Source organism: Microcebus murinus, chromosome 12 (assembly GCF_040939455.1).
Source record: "Microcebus murinus isolate Inina chromosome 12, M.murinus_Inina_mat1.0, whole genome shotgun sequence".
Classification (NCBI taxonomy): domain Eukaryota; kingdom Metazoa; phylum Chordata; class Mammalia; order Primates; family Cheirogaleidae; genus Microcebus; species Microcebus murinus.
The window spans coordinates 9,835,791-9,857,746 of record NC_134115.1 but is presented as its reverse complement, the minus strand read 5'-3'; the positions used below and the strand labels follow the sequence as shown (position 1 = coordinate 9,857,746).

Sequence of the window (21,956 nt, the reverse complement as noted above, 5' to 3'; positions counted from 1 at the left end):
CCCCTGTGCCTGTCCCCTGAGGTCGAGGCTTGGACACTGTACCTCTCACAGCTCTGCGAGAGACCAGGTGGCTTGTCCTGCGGGGCCTGCTCCTGAAATAAAACCCAGAGAAAAGAGAACAGGTCGTTCCAGCTCCTGCTCTTCTCCCCCCTCGGCCCAGCCTGCCACCTGCTGTCTTCTCAGTGCAGCTGGGGGGTGGGGGGCACCACTCCGAGGGGGCAGGCACGGGGGTTTTTATCTTGTAGAGACGCTCGGGGTCAAGTGGATTCCTACAAGCTGGGGGCCACTTCCTTTCCAAATATGTTAACCCACTTTGATCATCCCTCAAAGAGGACACACTGTTTCTGTGAAAGATTTTCAAAGGCTTTTGCATCCTGTTCAAGTGAAAGCAGCCTGCAGAATCATCTATAAAAATCACACCCTCCCCCTGGTTGTGGGTTTACAGAGGCGTGAAATCTAGGGAGAGAGATGCAAAGAGGCCCCACGTGCCTGTCCCACAGCCAAGTGTCCGTGACCTATAGGACCAAGGCCCAGGTCCACTTGCAGATGCCGGGTGGCCACGCTGCTGGGTCACGGGGATGGGCAGGGACAGGGCACACACCTCTTGGGTTGGTTCCACTGTCAGCTGGACGGCGGGGCAGGGGCTGGCGATCACGGGCCCAGCAGGCAGGGCCGGGTTTGCCGGTGGCAGGAACGTGGTGGTCTGGGTGGGCACACTCTGAGCAGCTGGCACCATCGCGGAGCCCAGAGAGCTGGGGAACTGAGGCAGGAGCTCGGGGGCAGCGGGCAGCAGCACGTCCGGCAGTGGCGGGGAGAGGACAGCAGCTGGCGGCACAGGACCAGCAGCGTCTGCAGCGTAGGCAGGCGGGTGGCCTAGCAGCATCTGGGGACACGGGGCACAGGGCAGAAGTCAGCTGCCAGCGTCACCTTCACCGAGGGGCCGGGGCCACACCCAAGCGGGTCAGTGAGCACAAAGGGCAGAGGCACAAGGACGTCCCTCTCCAACCCGTACACGCCCCGAGGGGAGTCCTTGTCTCACAGCACACTTGGTAAATGGATTTGGCAGAAACAAACAAGAATGGGCTTTCTCACACCCCTTCTGTGTGAGAGTCTTTGCGCGGAAAGGCCTAGAACTGGGCCCTGCACATGAACTCCTGGCTACGTCCGGCTGAAGGGCCACAAGCCGAGGCACACTTAGTGCCAAACCCACGCCCGCTACCTGCGAGCGCCTGCCCGTCTCGCCTTCCCAGAGCGTGCCACCCCCAGGGTGCCCTGCGGCAAGGCCTGGCCTCCCCACTGCTCTGGCCTCTCTCTAACAGCTCTGTGAGGGAGGCGGCGAGAGGAGCGGGGAAGAAGGGCCTGCGGCTTTGGAAGTGCGAGTGCGCCCTGGCCCCTGCCCTGATCTGGGGTTGCGAAGGTTGAGAATTTAGGGCGACTTCTCCACCTCTCAGGAACGGGAGGAACGGCTGCACTCCCTCGGGCCGGCAGGGAGATACCAAGCCCTCCCAACAGATGCGCAGCTGCTGCGTTCAGAGGACCCGGTCGGGTGGCCAGCCCAGCTCCTCAACAAACCTACGGACCCTCTGCCGGCCGGACTGTGAAGACGACCAGCAAGCCTGACTGTGACCTCCCAGGCTACCCCACGCTCTCACTAGCCTCTAACTAAAGAGCCCAGAAGGGCCACTGCCGGGCGACAAGGCCCTGACACGTGCAGACGATGCCAGGCCCTGCCTTCCTGCTCCCTGCCCCACCTGTGGCCTTCCTGAGACACACCGCCCCGTGAGTGAGCAGGCTCTGAGCTGCCTCGACACCCACTGGAACCGACAGCCTGTGCTCAGCTGAGGCGGGGGACTCATGTGCTTCCTCCCTTGTTCCTAACCAAATGCCATCCTGCTAGCCAATAAATACGTCCGGTCCTTCTCCAAGTACAGATCCCTCTACAAATAAGACAGCAGGAAGCAATGGCCAGGAGTGACGTCTCAGAACAGCGGGTCTTACTCCAGACTGGATTTGGCACAAACTGGGCTGGGGGGGGCACCTGGCACCCAGGGATGCTCCACCCAGGCCCCTCCACACAGGCCATGTCAGCTGCTTTACTGAGAGGCCCGGGGCTTGACAGGCAGGAGTGTGCCATGGCCACAGAGCTGGTGGGGCTCAGAGCCACGGGGGCCAGGTTGGGGGGCACTGATGTGAGGAGCTCCAAGGTGGGGGGCGCCCAGGGGAGGGGCTCCCAGGTGGGGGACATCCAGTGAGCTGTCGTGGGGGTCTCCACCTGACACCAAGACAGGGTCCCCTGGTCACAACCACCCCTCCAGCCAGCAGCCCCACCTGCCCCAGACTCATCCCTCTATCTGCCTCGTCTCCTCACCCTAAGATGGGGGTGTCTGCCCTGCCTCACTAAGGGCTGCCCCCTGGCAGGTGCACTGAGGCCGACAGACCAGGCGTGGGGGTGGGCAGATGCGAGGATGCGTAGCACCCAGGGCACCCTTGGCCATGAGAGCAGGGGTTCCTGGCCCTTAGGAAAGGGAGGCAGTGGACCCCATCAGCCACCATTTCCCAAGGCTCTTGACTATGTGGAAACGGGCCCCACCTCCCTCAGCCTCCGACACATCTCTTTCCAAGAGGGGCGATGGCAAGGGTGGCCCCTTGCTCAGCCCTAGCTGCCTCTCAGTCCCAGAGGGAGTGCGGGGCAGCCCAGGGAAGGTTGTCGGAGAACGGAGCAGCCAAAAAGCCTTTGCATCTGAGTCCTAAGGATCCCCCAGGTGCCAGGAGGGCGGACCTCTGCGCTGCAGGTGCTTACCTGGCTCACTGGCACTGAGGCCGGAGCAGCTGACTCAGGAAGGTGGACGCTGGGCTGGAGGGGCTCAGGATGCACGGGCAGCACCGGCTGCAGGGGGGCAGCCCGCACGCTCTGCGCCGCATGGTGCGGGGAAGGCGGGACCTCGCCGGGCGCCACCTGCGGGAAGGCCGCAGGGTACACAGGCTGGGCGGGGAGCTGGGCCACCGCAGGGTGGAGGGACAGGGCAGCCACGCCCGGCGGGGCCACAGCGAGCAAGGGGATGGTGGCCGGCGCATTTGGCACGATGGGCCGGCAGGGCACGGCCAGGGGCGCCCCAGCAGGGTGGGGCAGCTTGACGGCCTGCAGAGGCAGAGCTGGGGACGCAGGGGGCAGGGGGCCGGCGAGGTTCGGCAAGATCACGGCCGGAGAGAAATACTGAGGCGGCGGCACGGGGGCCACGTTTGTGGCCGGCAGCTCAGGGAGGGCTGAGGGGAGGCCGTCGACTCCTGCCAAGGGCGTGATGGGGGGCACGACAGGAAGCGGAGGCATCTGAAAGAGACCCAGGAGCGAGTCAGTGCAGCACCCCGAAGGCTGTCCCACCCACAGCACCCGCACACGGGGACGGCCACCGCCAGCGGGGTTGGTGGGACGAGGGTAGTGCAGCTTTTTCCATCTAAGACACTGTCGTGTAGCTGAAGGGAACCCAAACGAAAACCCTTCAAATAGACAGGGAAGGCCGCAGCCTGGAAACGACCTGCTAGAGGTCGCCCTCCGCCTCAGCACGGAGGGGCTGCCTGCGCCCCCCACCGCCCAGCGGCCCGGCCCACGCTGGGGGCTGTGAGGGAGTCAGGGCAGCAGACGCTGGGGGGCCACAGTGGCGACCACAAGTCACAGCAGAGTGGCTTCAAAGCTTTGGAGGATTTTCATTCGGAAGGGCTGGGACAGTCGGCGCTACTGGGCTGGCCCCAAACATCTGAAATGATGTCGGCCTGCCCCCCAACCTGTACAAAGTCACACCGACACTAACTCCTTGGAGGAGTCTCGGTGACAGCAAATCTCTGGGGCCCCCGTGGCGGGCTGAGGCAACACCCTCATCCCGCCCAGCCTCCCAGCGGCGGAGCCCCGAACGTCCTGGCTGCGCCCTCTCGCGACGCACATGCACCCGGGAGACGGCTGTCGTGGGATCCGGGGAACCCAGCACTCCTGAGCACCGCTGGACATGTCTTCCGTGCGGCCGCCAGGCAGCACAAACGCCCACACAGACTCTGCTGAAAGGCAACTGCGCAAACACCACAGCTGCCGCTGAGCAAGGTGATTTATTTATTAATAACTAGACTCTTGAGCTGAATCTAACTGGGCATGACGAGGACAGGGCCTGCGCAGCAGGTCCGGACACCAAAGAGTCTTCCAGGTGGGGCCTGTGGGAACCACGGCTTTCGGAGGGAAGCACACCGTCCCCGCTGCCACCGACACGACAGCCCGTCCCCATCACCAAAGGCTTCTGAACATCTCTGGTCCTCAACGCCATTGACCTGGGCCGCCCCTAGCTACATGCTGCACCAGTTCTATATGGCCAGGTACCACTAGAGATAGGCAGTGTCCCCACAGAAAGACATCAGAGGTCGCTTCTGCTGCATTGATTGAGCCCCGGAGGCCAGGCCTCCCTGCGGTCAGCAGTGCCGCTAGCTAGCCACTGGGCCCGCAAGGGGCCACATGCAGATGAATGGTCACCTAAGGCTAACCGCCTGCTCCCTGTGCCAGCTCAGCAGCTGCTTTGTAACTCCTGTCCTTGACATTAGATGTACTGACACTGAGGGCAGATGGGCCCACTGGTGGGTGGCTGCCGGGTGCCACAGTGTCACCCTGCCCACCCTCCCTGGAATACTCCATCTGATGCTCACAGCCCAGGCATCATTGCCTAGAAGGACCAAGAATGGCCCACAAGGTTTGGGGAGAAAATGAGGCTGGAGGGCAGGAGAGAGGAACCAAGCCAGCTGCCAAGGGAGACTGTCACCACGCTCACCACGGTGGGCGGGCAGAAGAGGACAGGTGGCCCACCATGCTGGTGCCTGGAACGGTCCAGGTGCATATGATGATGCACAAACCTCACGCTGCCCAGGCCGACTCCCCCACCCAGTCCCCACCCCAGGTCTCAGGTCACATAGAGACAGACCCCCTTGGGTGCCCAGGGCCCGGCAAACGAAGGGCCACTGACAGCAGCTGTTGGCCGGGAAGTACCTGTGGAGGGACTGAAGCGAGTGGCTGCAGGGGAGCCTGTGGCATCTGAACGGGCTTCAGCTGAGTGGGGGCCACCACCTGGGAGGTTGGGGCCAGGTACGGAGGCAGGTGGGCGGGCACTGGTGGGAGGGGGCCCACGGGCTGTGGGGCCAGGACCTGCGGCAGAGGTGTTGGCTGGGCCAGAGGAGGAGGCTGCTGGAAGAGAAGGGGCTCCCCTCAGACCCCTAACCTGCTGAGAGACAGGTGTACCCCACATGCTTAGACACAACAGAGAACTAACACCCTCGCATGTGCACAATCACGTGCACACACTCCCTTGCATGGTCTCACATACACAGACACTCACACACCGACCCTCAACTCCAGCCAGCCTGGAGCCAGGCACAAGGCAGACCTTGCAGAAGCATTCTCAGTGATCAGAGCCTTCCATGCACAAGGTTCCATAAATGCCACATGCAAACACATGCACATGAGAGCCACCCCTACCCCCATACGAACCACCGGACCGGAGGGAACCGCAGAGGATGAGAGCAAAGGGGCCGCGGGTGCTGCTCACAGACCTGGGCCCCAGGGCCAGCAGAGCTGCCTCCTGCTGTGAGGATGGAGGGCTGCACCCACACCAACTCACCTGCTGGCTGGGGGGCGCTGGCTGGCCTGGGCCTGTGGGCACAGGGGCGCTGGGTGGCGGCAGCACAGGGGCGAAGCTCATCACCGGCTCCGGGAAATGCTGCTGGAGGAGGGGTGGGCAGGTGGGGGCCGGGACGGAGCCCACCGCCAGGCCAGGCTGCGGAGAGTACCAGGTCACACTGAGCAGCTGCTCTGGGCCCAGCAGGCCTGTTCTCCCGAATGGGGACCCCTTTCCCAGGAACGTGACTCAGCAGAGGCAAAGTGTGGCAGCCCCTGCAGCGTTATTCACGACTGTGAAAGGCCGTGAACTGCCACAGCTCCTAGCCAGGGAACGGGTCTGGCACACAAACCCCAGGGAATATTAGGCAACCATGAAAAAGATCACTGCAGAGGCTTTGCAGAACTGTGGAGAAAGGTCTATCAGCACAAGGCGTGTGAGGAAGACCCCAGACCATGCAGGCTGGGGCAGCAAAACCAGCACTGCGGGCGCTCAGGAGAGCGGGCATGCTCCACCACTCAGGCGCAACGGGGGACAGAAATGGGGCCCCACAGATGAGACACGACCCCAGCCAGCAGCAGCATGAACACAAACCGCAAACAAATCAGAAATCTGAGCATTCAGACGGTGGATACCATTAAGGAACTGCAGCTCATTTGTTAATTTTGTTGATATAATAATGACATTGAGTTCTATTCTCTAAGAATCCTTATGCACAGAGATAGAAACCAAAATATTCACGGGGCATGTGTCTTGCTTTCTGGGATTTACTTTGAAACAAGGGGAACTTGAGGAACAGGCAGGCTGCTGGAACATGGGTCCCTGACTATGAAGCTGGGCCCATGGTCCTTCTATCTTACCACGAGCCCACGAGCACCCTCTCCCTTGGGGTCCTCTGGACCATGTAAGCAAAAGTGCTCCCAAAACTGTTGTCACTCACTTTTTTTTCAAAGTCGGTGCTTTATGAAAAGCATCGTGGAATGAAGTGGGAAGAACAGGTGTGTTTGCGACTGAGCTGTGCTTCTGGATTTGCCTGAGACCCTCCTCTGGGCCCTAGTGTTTTTGTCTGAAGTGTCTCCGCATCACTAGGCAGGGAGATGTGGGAAAGAGCTTGGGCCTCCAGTCCATGGCAGCTGCACCCGTGACCGACTTGCTGGGGCCTCCTGGCTTGCACACTGGCGTTGGGACTGCGTCACCACACGGGCCTGGCGAGAAGGACTCGGCCCGGCGGGAACCCGGGCAGGGAGGACATGACACAACAACGGGGAAGCCCCATCCTGGACTGAGGAGGGATGAGAGCTGGGCATAACGTTCTGGCTCAGCCCCAGCTTGGGTGATCCTCAAGGCCAAGAACCACCACTCTGGAGAAGCAAGTAGCCTATTTTTACAGGAGCTCTTTCTGCCACTTAAAATCATATTTCACTTCATTTTGTAAAATGTACAAAATTGCAAATGCAAATCGCAAATGAATGCTGGGGATCCGGTTAGCAAAGGCACACTTGGCAAATGACTTCACCTGCTTTTCCAGAGGGACTTTCTGGGTCTTTCCGACAGCCCAGCCCTGCGTGGACAGAAGGGGAAAGGCAACGTCCGCACCCAGTGCAGACAGCCTTCGTGCAGGGCACAGCAGGGCGCCCAGCGGGACGGAGGTGGCCAGAACAGCCCCAGCACCCACACTCAGCCAGCGCCAAGAAGGCAGCCGCAGCGCTAAGAGTGTGCGAGCAAGAGCCGCGTAACCAAGCTCCGGACAGGAGTGGCCCGCCTGGGAGGGGTGGAGAAGGCCCACCCCACACGTCGCCCGAAGGGGACCCTGGGTCCACAGGCAACTTCTCTGCAGCCAGGCTCTCGGGACGGGGCGTGAGAGATCGTTTTACTTTCTTTAGTGTTAAAAAAAATAAAAATAAAAAATAAATGCCCAATGTGACCCCACTCATCTTAGTCTTTCCCAGATGGCAGGAATCATCTCACTTGTGCAGGCACGGCTCCCTGACTCCCGCTCCTCCAGGCAGCCTCCCTGAAAGCGTCCCCCACGTCCTGCCCTGGCTTCATGGCTGACTTCGATGCCCTCGGGGCCTGCCCTCAGTGGGCTGGACGGTGACATGGGTCTCAGGTTTCATTGTTACTAATGATGCTGCCCGTCATCTTTGGAATCTTTAAAACAGTCTGAGGCAACGTCCCAAGCCCAGGGCACAGTCGCCAGGAGCCATGCTGTGGCTATGAGCTGACGCTGTCACAGGCTCTCAAGCCCTGGTGCTCCAACAGCGTGTCTTCCTATCTAGCAGGGCTTGGCAGGGAGGTGTGGTCAGGGACGCAGCGGTGCCGTGCAGCCTGAACGCCCATCGCAGGGGCTCTGCAGCCCTGGGCCCTCATGCTGGGCCGTGGGGACAGGGTGGGGCTGGCACACTGACTCACCGCGGCCGCGGATGGCTGGTAGGCCCCCAGCGAGGGCAGGCTCTGCGGCAGGCCAGGCCCCTCGCTCACGGGCGGGCTGCACACGCACTGGGCCTGGGGCGGAGCCGCGTCCGCAAGGGAGCCCAGCACCACGCTCTGCTGGCTGCTCTGCGAGTCCGAGTACACCGTGGAGCCCTGGCCGCTGTCAAAGGTGCTGTCCGCTGGGGAGGACAAAAGCAGGACTTAGAGGCGGTGTCTCCAAACACCGTCAAACACAAGCAAACACAGGCTGGTCTGAATGTTTTCTTCTGTAAAAGAAAAGCTTAGCTGTTTCCCTGTATCACACAAATAATAGGTGCATGCGGCTTAAACAATCAACTGCTACAGGACAGTACTGGGGAGGCCGTCCCTGTGTGCCCACCCCAGCACAGCTGACGCCTGGCCAGCACGATGCCACGGCGACTGCACCTTGCCAACCCTCCCAGGAGGCAGGTGCAGTCGGCCACCTCATTCACAGACGAGGAACCTGACGTGCAATGGGTCCAGCAAGGCCTGGATAGCAAGCACTCATGCCGGCTCTAGAGGCCTGAAGAGACTTGGGAGGCTGCTGGAATGTTCGAGTAAGAAAAAGCTAATTTCTTAATTGTGGAAGAAACAATAATCACTTGTGTTTATGAGAGGAGGAGGGTATCTCGGGACTCTGACACCTTCACACATGGTCACCGAGAGCCTCAACTGGGAGGATTAGGGTCATGGGACCAGGTCTAACTTGACTGGAAATGGGGCCAAGGCCCCCAGCCAGCCCCTACAGACAGGCCTTGAAAGGCGGACGCACCTGGCAGGCATGGGACATGAAAGCAGCGGTGGCACCAAGATCCACAGCCCAAGCCTCCCCGGAGGCTCCTCGCACGGGTCAGGCCAGCCCGGCCCCGTCAGACCCAGATGCATCAACCCCATGGGGGCGAAGACGGAGACCCCGCAGCCCACGGGCTGGTCTCACTCGGGGCGTGCCTGGGGCTGCCGTCGCCTGCATGGCTGTGTCGTAAGAGGGAAAGGTGACAGGCTGTCTGAAATGATGCTTTGGGTTTACTGACTTCCAGGTTCCAAAAGCTATAAAATCGTGAGGGTTTGCCACCTGCAAATGAATACCAAGCTATTTTCACAGGGGGCAGCATTTCAGAGTGAGTATTGTGTCCATTTGCAATTTAAACAAGGTAAAGGGAAAATCTTGTTGGCTTCACACTAAAATAGTTTTTCCCAGGGACTGACTAGAACTTACTTTAACCTAGGAGGAATGCTGAGGTTTAATTGTGCAAAGCCAATTAGACACGCGGCTCTGATTTTTAATGAGCTCAATGGTCATTAAAGTGGTCATTTCCACTTAGAGAGAGGGTGAGAGGGAGGAAAAGAAAACATGTACAGACCTGACGGGTTTCAAGTAGAGCAACTCTAACCACATGTGTTAAAGCAAATGTGCTCATTTCTTGTGTAACTACAAATTTTAGAAATCATGTTTGAACCTATTGACAAACTGTGCTAGTGCAGCCACCACCTGTGTAAATGGAGCCGATCACTGTCGCATCTTCCAACATGCAACACGCGTGTGTCTGCCAGTCTCACACCACAAACCAGGTCCTTCTCAGCTCCCGTGCATGCTGTCCGGCAGCCCCACCAGTTCACCTCAGGAAGTACAGCATGGACTGCCACCCCTGGGCACCTTGCAGTCAGATGGGAGAGTGAGGAGAGGCCTCCTCTTTCAACCAGAACAGACCAGTAAAAGGTGCAGAAGAGCATGCTAGGGGTGCTATCCACTGTGGAATAGAGGGGGATATAGGAGTATATATGTGTGCATGTGTGCACACGTGTGCCTGCAGATGTGTGTGCATGTACACATGCATGCATGAGTATACACAGGTATGGGTGTGTGCTCACATATATGTGTGCATGCAAGTGTCCATGTGGGTGGGTGGTGGTGTGCATGTGTGTCCATGTGTGCACATGTGGGAGGTGTGCATGTGTCTGTACATGCATGTGTCCACATGTGCATATGGGGGTGCCTGTGGATTCATGTGTCTGCATGTGTTCATGCATGAGTGTATGATGGGCTACATGTACAGACTATCTCCAGAAGGACAGTTAAGAGACGGTAGCATCTGTCACCTCTAGGGAAAACAATTAAGTGACTTCTGTATACCCTCTTAGACTTTATAAATTTTACACTACGTGACTATATTACCTATTTTAAAGAAACTTCAATAAACTAAAGCATTTTTGAGGAGCGTGGCGATGGCCTGTGCAGACTGGGAGTCCGTTTGCAGAAAGAACACCTACACCCGAATTGAGCTCGTCAGCTGACTCGACATCTCCATCTGATTTTCTCACAGTGGATCAAACCTGAATTACAACATCTGACAACACGCAGAACATATCTCCAGATCCTAGACTATGTCTTCAAAGTACAATAAAAGGAGATTTTAAAATTCCCATCCTAGAAATTACTTATCCAATAATTATAATTTTAAAGTATGTAGTGCTGTGTCAAATATGGAGAACTTTTTCCTACAAAAAGTTTGTGCTCTTTAATTTTTTAGATTTATCAGAAAATAAATGGAACAATGATGTACTAATTTTGTTCCAGACCTGAGCAGGTTCGAGTGAAATAAATAGTAGGCAAACTATTAATATCTCAGAGCGATGACTGCTTGTGTGAATTTAAATCGCCTACTCTGAAGAACTAGCTATTTTAATGATAAATGAAGGATGTGCGTATTAAATAAATTAAACAGGCTATTTCAGTCTTTCCACATGAACAAGCCGAAATACTGGCCCAGGCAGGTCCCTGGGCTCTGTAATTCTACTCCATGTGTATTCACAGAACGGATGAAGCCATGTCCCTCTGTCCTTAGCCTACTGATGAATTTTTAGGGCATCAAGGGCGAGGGCCGGACATTTCTGCTTATCTGTGCAGAAGACACTAGATTCTCTCTAATTGGTCTTAGACGAAGTCAGATTCAAAGTTACCCCTACCAATTCACTGGTAACACCTCCTTTAAAAACATATGAGGTCACTTGTCACTAGAAGGGAGATAATATTGGAGACGGATGATCAGACGGATGCTCCCTGGGACAAAAAACACAAGCCAAGACAGTGGCATACTCCATCCGTGGGTCAGACACCCCCACAGAGCAGCCGCTACCAATACCTCGTCTGGTCCTCACGTCCCCCCATGAGGCTGGGACTGTAATTCTCCTGACAGGACAAGGAACCTGCGCCAAGTCCACAAATCCACAGCAAGGAGTGGGACTGAACCGTCAGACCCTACTGGCTCAGGGCACATTTGTCCCCATCTGTCCTGAGAAGGTAGAATTCAGCAACACTAAAGCCCTTCTGGTCGCAGATCACTGGGAAATGTAGGGAAAGCCCCAAGCCTTCCCCTGAAACAGCACTCCCCTGCACCTGCTGTCCCCGCCCTGCAGGGTGGGCTGGGGGAGGGGCCCCAGACGGGTCCAGGCATCAGCACCCACATGTCCCAGTGTCTGGGGACTATCCACCAGCCCCACCACCCTGCACACACACCCTCTTCGGAGGCCCCCAACAGGCCCCAGCGCAGAGGACGCTGGCAGGAAGTGAGCCATCACAGCTCACTCCAAGGCCCCACTATGCTGACCGCCCTCCCCAAAGCATTCTAATAAAGAGAGAGAGCTTCATTTTTCTTTAACCAGCAGCTGGTTTTTGCAGGGGGGTGGGAGGGGTGCCCATGGAGATCCCGCCCTGAGCACTCACAGGCCAGGGAGGTGGCGCTGGTCGGCAGCGTGGGCGGGAGGAGGTGCTGGTCAACCTCCGGCTCCTCGGGCTCCGACGGCCCAGGCTGTCCAGGCTGCCCAGTTTGGGTGTGGTAGGTCACCTGGACCTGCAGGGGCACCGACGGACCCTTGGCCTTGTCAGGGCTATCCGTGTCCCTCTGCTCCTTGGGCTGAAGCGCAGGCCAGATCCTCTCTCGCCGCCACTGGATCAATGCCACACGGTCACGGATGGACTTGGCCACGATCTTCACATCACTCTCGTGGAAGAATCCAGACTCAATCTGCAAAGGCAGTCGCATTGTTAGTGTCACCAGGGACTAGCCCACCCCCACCCCAAACCCCTCACCTAATAAAGTGCTCTCCCACCGCCCGGCTCATTCCTCGAAGGACGCTCTTGTCATCCCCTGAGTAATTATTCCACCACTGAGTGTAAAATCCCCAGGGCCAAGCTCTGGGACGGCAACTGGCACATGGCAACTGGCACATAGCAGCTGTCTGCTGAGTAAGGGGAAGAGAGGCCACCGCCCAGGCCCAACCTGCCTCCCACAGGGTTGACAGCAAAAGTGAAACCCAGAGCAACCAGGTGGCAAGTCCTGGGGACTTCACAAGCTCCTGTGCAGACAAGAAGGGGTTCCTGGGTGTCTCTGTGCTCAGGGGCAGGGACAAGGAGGTATGGGGCCAGCATTTTCCTTGGCATCTTCTCAGACGTCTCAGAGCCTGGGGGCTGCCCAGAATGGGGACACACCCAAGTTCTAAACGGAGCGAGGAAGTTCATTTTGTAATTTGAAACCAGAACGGTGTGCACGGATGCCTGACAAAATTCTAAAACCGACTGACCAAGCAGAGTACTTGAGAGCATTGTAAAGGAGCCCGAGACCATCAGGAAACACCCTGAGCTTGGCGAGAACAGTCGTGGCAGGCTATTTTCCTTCTCTCTGAAGAAAGAGACCCTTTTGGAGGGGCTGCCCTTGCTAAGCTGCAGGTGTGGTGACAATAGCAAACATATGAAAACTTGTCAGAACGGAGATTCCAAATCCACCTGAGCTTTCCCTCCTTCCGGAGAGCTTCAGCCCTAAAGATACTGGGTCGGGCAGGACGGGCCGGATGTCTGCGGGAGGGAAGAGGGCCCGTGCTGGAGGACAGGTTCCTGCTGGGGCCACAGCACAGCTGCAGCTCAGCCACCGCCGCAAAGCTGACCGGATGAGAAAGTAAACTAGGAACAGCAGGAGCCCCGCTCCTCGGGCATGGAAAGCTGGACTCGAGAATAGGAACCTCCTGCTGCGTGAGAATTGGAGCTACTGGTATGAACCATACAACACATGTGAATAAACACAGATTGCGCATGCATGCACCGGTGTCTGCATGTGCGTAACTGTGCGGACACACGTGCCCTTGTGAACTGTGCCCACTGGGAGAGAGCAAGGAACACCCAGAGCACCGCTGCGACAGGAAGCCAGTGCTGCTCAGAGAAGTGGTGGCTCAGTGCTGGGCAGGGCAAGGACGAGCCCGACAGTGAGGACATGTTCAGAGAATGACGGGGACGTGCAAAATGCCACGGGAGCCAGCACCAAGGGCCTCCTGCTGGCAAATCTGGGACATTTTGAACATCGAAATGAACAGTGATATGATGACGGTTTGAAGGACGTGTCCACAAATTCTGACACATATTTTGCATCTGGGGGATGTAAATAATCCATGGTGGCAGAAGGGATGAGGGGTCACTGCCGGTGTCGGGTGGGAAGCGGTGGAGGCCTCCGGTCTCCCTGCCTCCTCCTGTCTCTCCCTCCTTCTCTCTCCTCTGTCCCCCGTCCTCCCTCTCTCAGGGATCACCTGCTCTAGTAGAAGCCTCAGCACAAGCATCGTCATACATGGGCCACCTGCGGGGGAGCCGAGGTCTCCTGCCCCAGCCCAGCCGACGCCCGAGCCCGCACTTCCTGAGGGACCTGAGCCAGAGGCGCCTGCTGAGCCACCTCGTCCCTGCCCTGGAGACTGTGTGAGGCCAGAGGCATTTCCAGTGCTACGTTTGGGGGTAATGAGAGAGACAGCCACGGGCGGCTCATTCGTGGAGTATAATCCATTGAGGAAAACCAAAAGCTGTGAGTCCGTAGAGAGATAAAGAATTAGGCAAATGGAAAATCTGACAAGAAACAGACCATTTAGGGAGTGTCCAAGCACCTCCCCATGAGACACGCACAGTCACAAAAGGCAAGAGCAACTCCACTCGGGGAAGCCGCAGACGCCCGCACCCAGCGCTCAGAGCCAGTGTCCGGCCTCACAGAGCAGGCGGGGCCACATGCCCCGGGGGACGCACACAAGCCCAGCCCTTCATAAGACTCCCGCAGAGACAGAGGCCTGACCTCGACCCACCCGCACAGCGACACCCGAGCCCCTCCCCAGGGTCAGGCCGCGGAAGCAGGGGCTGAAGGGGCCAAGGGGACAGGTGATGGCACCACCAGCACATCTGGGGACCTGAGAGGCCTGAGGGCGGGGGTGGGGGTGCACACGTTGGTGACACTTCTGCTTGCTGGCTGCCCGCTTGGCTGTGCAGGGAAGTGTCCCAGGTAGCAGGAAACAGACTTGAAAGTGTCCATGGGTGAAGGGGATTCAGGTGGGCCACTTACTCTCAAACAGTTCACGGAAAATAAACAGTTCTTTGTCGTGCCCTTGTAATTTCTCAGTAAGTTTGTGATTATTCCGACAAACTTCGTTTCGAAAGGCAACTCTGTTTGACAGAATGACATTTCCTAATGGGAACTTCCTGACTCAGGAGAGGGGTCAGCGGGGTGTGACCAGAGGCTGACAGCTCAGTCAGGGGTACCCGCTTCCATTTGGGGTCCCCACTGACCCAAGCCCCAAGGCTGCTTAGTGGCAGGGGCAGCCCACCTGGAAAGGAGGGCAATGGTCTACACTCTTGGAGGAAGCACCGGGCGCCAGGCCCTATTCTGGCCTCAGAGTTGGGAGTGGCCTTTCTCCAGGGAGCCGCAGAGAACGATTCCAACCCTAGGCGGTTCACAGGGAGGCCGAGACAGGGGTCCTCCCGGTCACTGGTACTTGGGGGCAGGAGGCCAGCCAGCCCTGCTCTGCCGGGGCCTCCGTTCTTGGTGAGCACACAGCTTGGGCTGTCCTGAAGGTACTCAGTGGCCTCGGGGTCACACCCAGGCCGGCAGCCCCACCCTCACCCACCATGGCCCAGACACCTGACCAGAGGCTGTTAAGACCACACCTGCCGTCATTTCTATCTTCTGCTGCTCACCAGCCCACGGACTGTTTCTTCTTCTGAGTCTGTCTTCACCGTCACCCCCAGCCTTCTACTCCAAGGCATTTCTTCTATTTTTTCCCCAAACACGGAAGAACTTAGCCACATTCTCTGCCACAGTGGCATGTCCCATCATTGGAGGTCATGCAGGTGGAGGGAAGGGCTGGGACTGCCACCCCCTGCCCTGGGGCATCCCACTGCAGAGAGGTCACTTCCAGATCACAGCCAGCCCCGGTCCCGCAGAACCTGCCCTTCCCTCTGCCTCTCTCTGGGGCATCTTCGCCCTGCACCATCCCCAGTGGTATGTGCTGAGAGCTGACTTCAGAGAGAGCAGAACGGCGCCCCATCCTCAGGCCCCTCCAGAAGAAAGTCTCATCTGGGTTCCAGGACATTGCAGACCGAACACTTGCTAGCTTCAGCTTTAAGAACAAGCACGGCCTCAGGCCCAGGCCTTGGCACTTCCCTGGCCTGTCTTCATTTCCAGGGCATTGTGGTGAGAAGGTGGGAAGGCCCCGGGCCCGCTGAGGGACTCTGGTGTCTCAGGTGGGCGGGAAGGAGGAGGGTGAGGTTAGGACCTGGAAAGGCCCCGGGCCCCACATCGAGCCGCGAGGCCGAGTGAGCGGCAGGGAAGAGCTGAAAGCGCAACAGGCACACGCAGGGCCCTGCTCGCAGCGTGATCCCCGCCATGCATGTGGCGCTCGGCTGGTCACAGGCAGCTCGCAAGGCACTGGCCTCCCCTGTTCTTGTCAGAGTAGAGGATGTGCGCTATTTCATTACCGCTCTTTAACCTAACACAGGCCGTGCCCCTTCTTCTGCACGGATGCTCTATTCCACAGGCAGCCAGTCTCACAATGAAAAAGTGTGGGGCGGGGAGAGGTGCCGGGGGCAGAGGGCCTCCGCTGTGTGCTGACGCAGAACCCAGCCCAGGAGTTCAGCCAAGTGCCAGGCACTTGTGTGGTGACAGGCGCAGGAGGCTGTGGTTGAGGGGACAGCCGCGTCCACAATGGCCCTGCAGGAGGCAGCGGGGCCAGGAAGCAGAGTCTCCGTGTTGATGAAACCCAGGACCAGCCGGATCCCAGGAGCTTCCTCCTGGCTCACCTGCTTCAGAAGCAGCTGGGCAGAGTCCAGAGCACTTGGTCCAGGGCACGTTTTGGGCACCGTCATGATCTGACGGTGGAACCAAAGCCAAACTGGGAGGCAGCGAGGTCTGGCTGAAGCGCAGACGTCTGGAGCCCGCCTGGGTGCAATCGTGGGCACCTCCCAGGATGTGCCACCCGCATGGGAATCGGTGCTCCGCTCCGGCTCAGTTCCCAAATCTCTCCCGCCCTGCCCAGTCCAGCACCCCGACCATACGCATAGAAGGAATGAGAGAACCTCATTCTACCCTAAGCAGATGTCCCCATAGCAAAACCCTCCCCCACCCCATCCCTGCCATCAGCCCAGACCTCGGCACCCCAACAGAGACACACCCTGTAAGGCCAGAGCCAGTGCAGCACCCTGCTCATCCTCACCCCATCACATGTGTGAGACTCCTGCAGCCTGTCCTTCCTCCTTGGTGGCCCTCAGTGGTCCCCCCACTGAGTGGCCAGCAAGCTCCCCCAGAAGGACATTCCCAGCCTGTGGCCAGCACCCAAGGCTCGGCTCACAGCTGCACGCTGCCTGCACAGCACTGCACTCAGCACTTGCCATCTGCCAAGAAAGTGTGAAGGACACTATCATATCCACGAACAGAGCCGGTGCTCCTGAAGTCACAGAATGGATGTGCTAGTAATTATGTGAATGCAAGTCACAGCAAACCTGTGGTGATTAAATTTGAAAATGTACCTCTGTGCACCACATGAGGTCATCAAGAGCCATGAAAGACCCCCCAGGAAGCACAGACCTAAATGACCCCATTACATCTGCTCACAGGAGAGCTTTCTGTGCCTGGGTCAAGATGTGACCAGGGACAAGCCAGGTAGGGGTGGGATGGGTAGGAATACAGGTGCCACTTACAGCATCTAGGGTGACTATGTAGCCAGTTCACAGTCCTGCAGAGAAGCCAGCCTGGGGGACATTGCAGCTACCCTCACTGTGTGATCACAGCCTCACACACAGGCCACTGTCCAGGGGAAGGCAGAGCCCTGGCCAGGGCACCAGCAGCCAGAGGAGGCGTCTCCTCCCTCCAGGCAATGAGGCCCTGTACTCAGGTACCCACTGGGAGCACCCCTCCCGCAGCTGTGGAGAGGCTGGTGGTGCCATGAGGCAATGAGGCATGACCCGAGCAGCCCTGCAGCCCCAGGGCCCCGGACCCCTCAGCCACTTGGCAAACCCCACCAGCAGCTCTGCTCCAGCTTCCCCCCTGGGAGGTCCTGGCTGCAGGAAGCCCAGCTGCAAGGCTGCCGTACCCTTCCTGCACCAACCTGCTGCACAACCTACACCCAAGGCCCCATCGAGCCCCTCATGCACCACATACCCCCACGGACGGGCCGCTGCCAGGAGGAGGAGAGTCTCCCGGCTTGACAAACCCAAAGCTCACCACACCCTCCTCCTGGCTCTGAGGGCTCACACACCTTTCAGGTTTCCTCCTCCCAGTGGAGCCTCCTGTAGCTTGGCCCTGCGCGAGCCTGTGCCGGGTGGGCGGCCCTCCCGCCTCCGAGCCCCCACCCAAGGGCACAGTCCGCCCCTCACTGAAACTCAGCCTGGCCTGGAGAAGCAAAGCTTGTGAAGAACCATCAGCCCAAGACACTTGTAACAGCAAAAAGTTTATTTAAACAAAAATAGAAAAAAGGACACACACCTCTGTGGTCATGCCATGTGAACACAGGGCTCCTCAGCAGAGAGCGTGCTGGGTTTATTTCTGCTCAGTCCTTCCACTAAAACTTAGTAGCTCATTTATTTCTAAAGCTCAACTATTTAACTTGCAATACGGACAGCCTTCCTACACTCACATGGCATGGGTTTTCCCCCTTGTGAATTTCCTGCTTTTGTCTGTTCCAGGGCAGACTTTCATCCCCCTTGTTTCAATTTGTCTGATTGTCTAAGTTTGTTCATCTTTTGTAATTTACAACGAGGCCCCACACTGGGGCTCTCAGGAGGCACCACTGGCCCTGTGGCCCCTCCCAGGCCAGGCTCTCACCACTGTCCCTCTCTGGGGTCAGCTGCCCAGTGCCCAGCAAACAAGCCCTATAACACGAGCAGAGGTTGTAACCACACCGTGCTCGCCCAGAAACCTCAGCTGCCCCTGCAGCCCACAGCAGCACCACCCAACAGAGCACGTCAATGACGGAAATGCCCAGCATTCTAGACAAGAGCCACTAACATGGTACTGAGTACTTGAAATGTGGCTAGTAAGACTCAGAAACTGAATTTTAAATTTTAATTAATTGTAGCAGTTACAGATGGGCAGTGGCTACCCCTGGATGGTGTAGGCCTAGAGAATCGAATCAAAATAATCTAGCCTGGCATTCAAGGCTCTAGAGCTGTCCCACCTCCATATCCCTGCACCATGTACCCTGTACAATCATTAGGACAACACTGTTACCACCTGGCATCAGCCAGGCCTCTCCTCCACCCAGACCTGCACCTGGACCTCTCCTTTCCATCCCTGCCGGCCGGTTCCATCTCACTGGCCCTCTCACCCTAGCCCAGGGACCCTTCCAATGCCACCCTAGCCCAGGGACCCTTCCAATGCCACCCTAGCCCAGGGACCCTTCCAATGCCACCCTAGCCCAGGGACACTTCCAATGCCACCCTAGCCCAGGGACCCTTCCAATGCCACCCTAGCCCAGGGACCCTTCCAATGCGGCCCAGCCTGACACCCCAGCAGAAAGTGGCTACTGCTGCACTTCACCACCCTACCAGCTCCTCACCCAGACAGAAGGACCAGGAAGGAGAGAAAAGATGGATACGCACCCCATCCACTGCCTTTCTGGGCAGAAAGTACCAGAAACCAAAACAACCACAACAGTGTCACCAAAACAAAAGGAAAAGCATGGGCCTGGTGTGGTGGCTCACGCCTACAATCCCAGCACTCTGAGAGGCTGAGGCTGAGGCTGAGGCAGGAGGACCACGTGAGCCCAGGAGTTAAGAGACTTCAGTCAACTACAATCATGCCACTGCACTCCAGCCTCCAGCCTGAGTGACAGAGCAATACCCTATCTCCTAAAAAATAAAAATAAAAATAAATAAACAATGAAAGGCAAAGATCCCAAACCCAAAGCCACCACATTGAAGCAAAGTTGGCAAGAGTTTCCCAAAGCAAACAAGGCCTCTCCAACCCTTCAAAGTTCTTGTTCCACCCTCTCCACTTTCTTTTATTTTAGTTTTTATTTCAGCATACTATGGGGGTACAAATGTTTAGGTTACATATATTGCCCTTGCCCTCTATCCCCCCTGAGTTAGAGCTTTAAGTGTGTCCATCCCCCAGACGGTGCACATCGTACTCTTTTGTATGTATATACCCATCCCTTCCTCCCCCCTCCCACCTGCCCGACACCCGATAAATGTTATTCCTATATGTGCACTTAGGTGTTGATCAGTGAAACCAGTTTGCTGGTAACTACATGTGGTGCTTATTTTTCCATTCTTGGGATACTTCACTTAGTGGAATGGGTTCCAGCTCTATCCAGGAAAATACAGGACCATCCTCTCCACTCACACACGTGAGTCCTGCACTACCCTGCCGAGAGCTGCTCATCCCAAGTTCTGTGCAGGGGAGGAGAACTGCCACCCACGCCACACCACCACCGTTCAGGAGTGGCTGAACTGCGAGACCCTCCCAGCCCACGCCAGCCACTCTCCACCAATGGCTCATGCTCCTTCTGGAACAAGTTCCCCTGGGGAGTGCTTTTGTTCTAACCTTTGGAAACCACATGCTCCCAAAACCTGCAGCCCAGACTCACCTGTGGCTCGGCTGACACCCACTTACTGGGCGCGAGTGGCGGCAGGAAGCGTGCTTACCATTTCCTGGGCCACCTCGTCAGGCGTCTCCTTCTCCAGGTCAAAGGTGAACTCTATGGCTCCGTTGTCCTTGGGCTTTCCTTTCAGTTTCTTGGGGTCTTCGACCCAGAGCCTCAGGGCAATGGTGGACTTCCTGCCATGGTCCTCCTCCGCAAGCTCCACTCTCACGCCCGTGTCCTCTGCGAAGAAGGCGTGGCTCAGCAGGTCCTTGATCTCATACCTAAAGGAAGAGCAGCTGACAGGCAGGGGCATGGGCGCTGGGGGCCTCTGCACCCACACTCCTGCTACTGTGGCTGGCGTGGCCACACAAGCCACGGCTGAGGACGTGGACCTGCCGAGCACCTAAGTGTCAGAGGCCTCAACCCAAATGTCTCGGCCCTAAACATTGTGCTCCCCGGCCTGTTCTCGTGTTGGAAAGTCCTCTGACTTTACTACCAGGTGGGCAAGCTCTGCCTGAGTGTGTATTTTCCTAACTCCCAGGGGGTGAGCAAAAAAATTACAATCTGAATAAAAGTCTTACTACATACTGTTTTAAGACTTCCTTTTCTCTCTCTCATTATAAAAAGAAAACATGCTCATTGAAAGAGATTCAATGAATACAAAAAAGAATTTTAGAAACCACCAGGCCTCCCATGATGCAGATACAGCCCCTGCTACCACGCTGGGGGGGGCTTTCAATTGTCACAAGAGACATCTGGCCCCAGAAAGGACTAAAATATACACAGAGGAGGTGGAACCTCCACTCCAAGCCCCTAACTCAGTGCCATGAAGTGATGACATTTTGGGGTGGGGGGCCTTGTATAGGAGGAGGGACTGGTGAGGCAGAGGAGAGGGGAGGGGAGAGTAGGTGTCGAGGGTGAGCAAGGACCTGCAGAACCCAGGGGTCCCGAGCCAGTGTCCAGCCACAGAAGGGCCCTATACAGGGAACCAGGGCTCTGCTGTCGGGTGTCGTTCTGCTGACCATTTCTGGGTTCTGCACAGCTTTGTCACCCAAACAAGCATCCCTAACCACTAATGAGCTCTCTTCTCTAGTATAAACAGAACCACACAACACGTACTGTTTGGGGTTAGGCTTTTTCCATGTATGATGTCTGCAGAGTCATCGTGTGGCTGTGAGTATCAACAATCCATCCCTGCCTACTGCTGAGGGTGTCACACCAGATGGTGGGTGTACCCCAGTTTGTTTGCGGGGAGGGAAGACCAGCTGTGAAAGACAGGCCCTGCTTGAGGTGGGGAGCTGGCTTTGCAGAATGGCTGGAGTTATGCTACTTTTGAGATGGGTCAAACAATCAGATGCATAAAATATACAGCCTGGAGTTCAGAAGGGAGGCCAGGACTGAAGCCCCATCTGGAGCCCCTTGCATGGAGATGTCCTCTAAGGCCATGGGAATGGGCAAGCCCACCTGCCATAATGCAGAGAAAAAGCAAGGAGGGGCAGGGGAAGGCCCAGGCACTCAGACGCCACAGGCTGGGCTGGTGAGCAATAGCCAGCGAAGGAGGGTGTTCCCGGACAGCACAGAAGGACGCTGGACCTGACCTCCTTGCCTGGTGTCTCCCCAACGTGCACCCAAAGCCAACATGTCCAGCAGCCTCTGCTGACATGCTTGCACACACTGTCCTGAGACAGGCTCCTGTCTTCTGAAGTTCCCTCTTGTCAGGAACGCGGTGCTAAATGCCAGCTGGAATGATTTCAGCTGGAAGAGACCCAGAACCTAACACCACATTGAAACTTACCTTTCCTCCTTGTTTTTGCAAATACATTCCCCAATGATCTCCTTGATTTCAGGATCATGCACTTTCTCAAAGCTGGCCGGCTTGATACCCTGGGAATGGGAGAGCAGAGTTACCTGACCCCGATCAGCTGCTGCCCACAGCGTAGGGGACCCCTCTCCAACCATGACTGACTACACAGGCTGGACTGA

General features: G+C 57.3%; 1 protein-coding gene across 9 annotated transcripts in view; it reads right to left on the bottom strand.

The window, feature by feature from the left end:
• The window catches only part of WNK2 (WNK lysine deficient protein kinase 2), a 126,063-nt gene that overhangs the window by 55,122 nt on the left and 48,985 nt on the right, over positions 1–21,956 (bottom strand). For 8 of the 9 annotated variants that reach the window (XM_076008515.1, XM_012747149.3, XM_076008510.1 and 5 more), the window contains exons 5-13: positions 21,769–21,857; positions 20,035–20,254; positions 11,818–12,118; positions 8,055–8,254; positions 5,646–5,801; positions 5,018–5,209; positions 2,801–3,328; positions 602–883; positions 43–92 (exon numbers count right to left, since the gene is read on the bottom strand). In XM_076008515.1, the coding sequence (XP_075864630.1) occupies positions 43–92; positions 602–883; positions 2,801–3,328; positions 5,018–5,209; positions 5,646–5,801; positions 8,055–8,254; positions 11,818–12,118; positions 20,035–20,254; positions 21,769–21,857 (2,018 nt within the window). Of the gene's footprint in view, positions 1–42; positions 93–601; positions 884–2,800; positions 3,329–5,017; positions 5,213–5,645; positions 5,802–8,054; positions 8,255–11,817; positions 12,119–20,034; positions 20,255–21,768; positions 21,858–21,956 lie in introns of all 9 variants that reach the window. The other variant, XM_076008512.1, reaches the window with a different exon arrangement.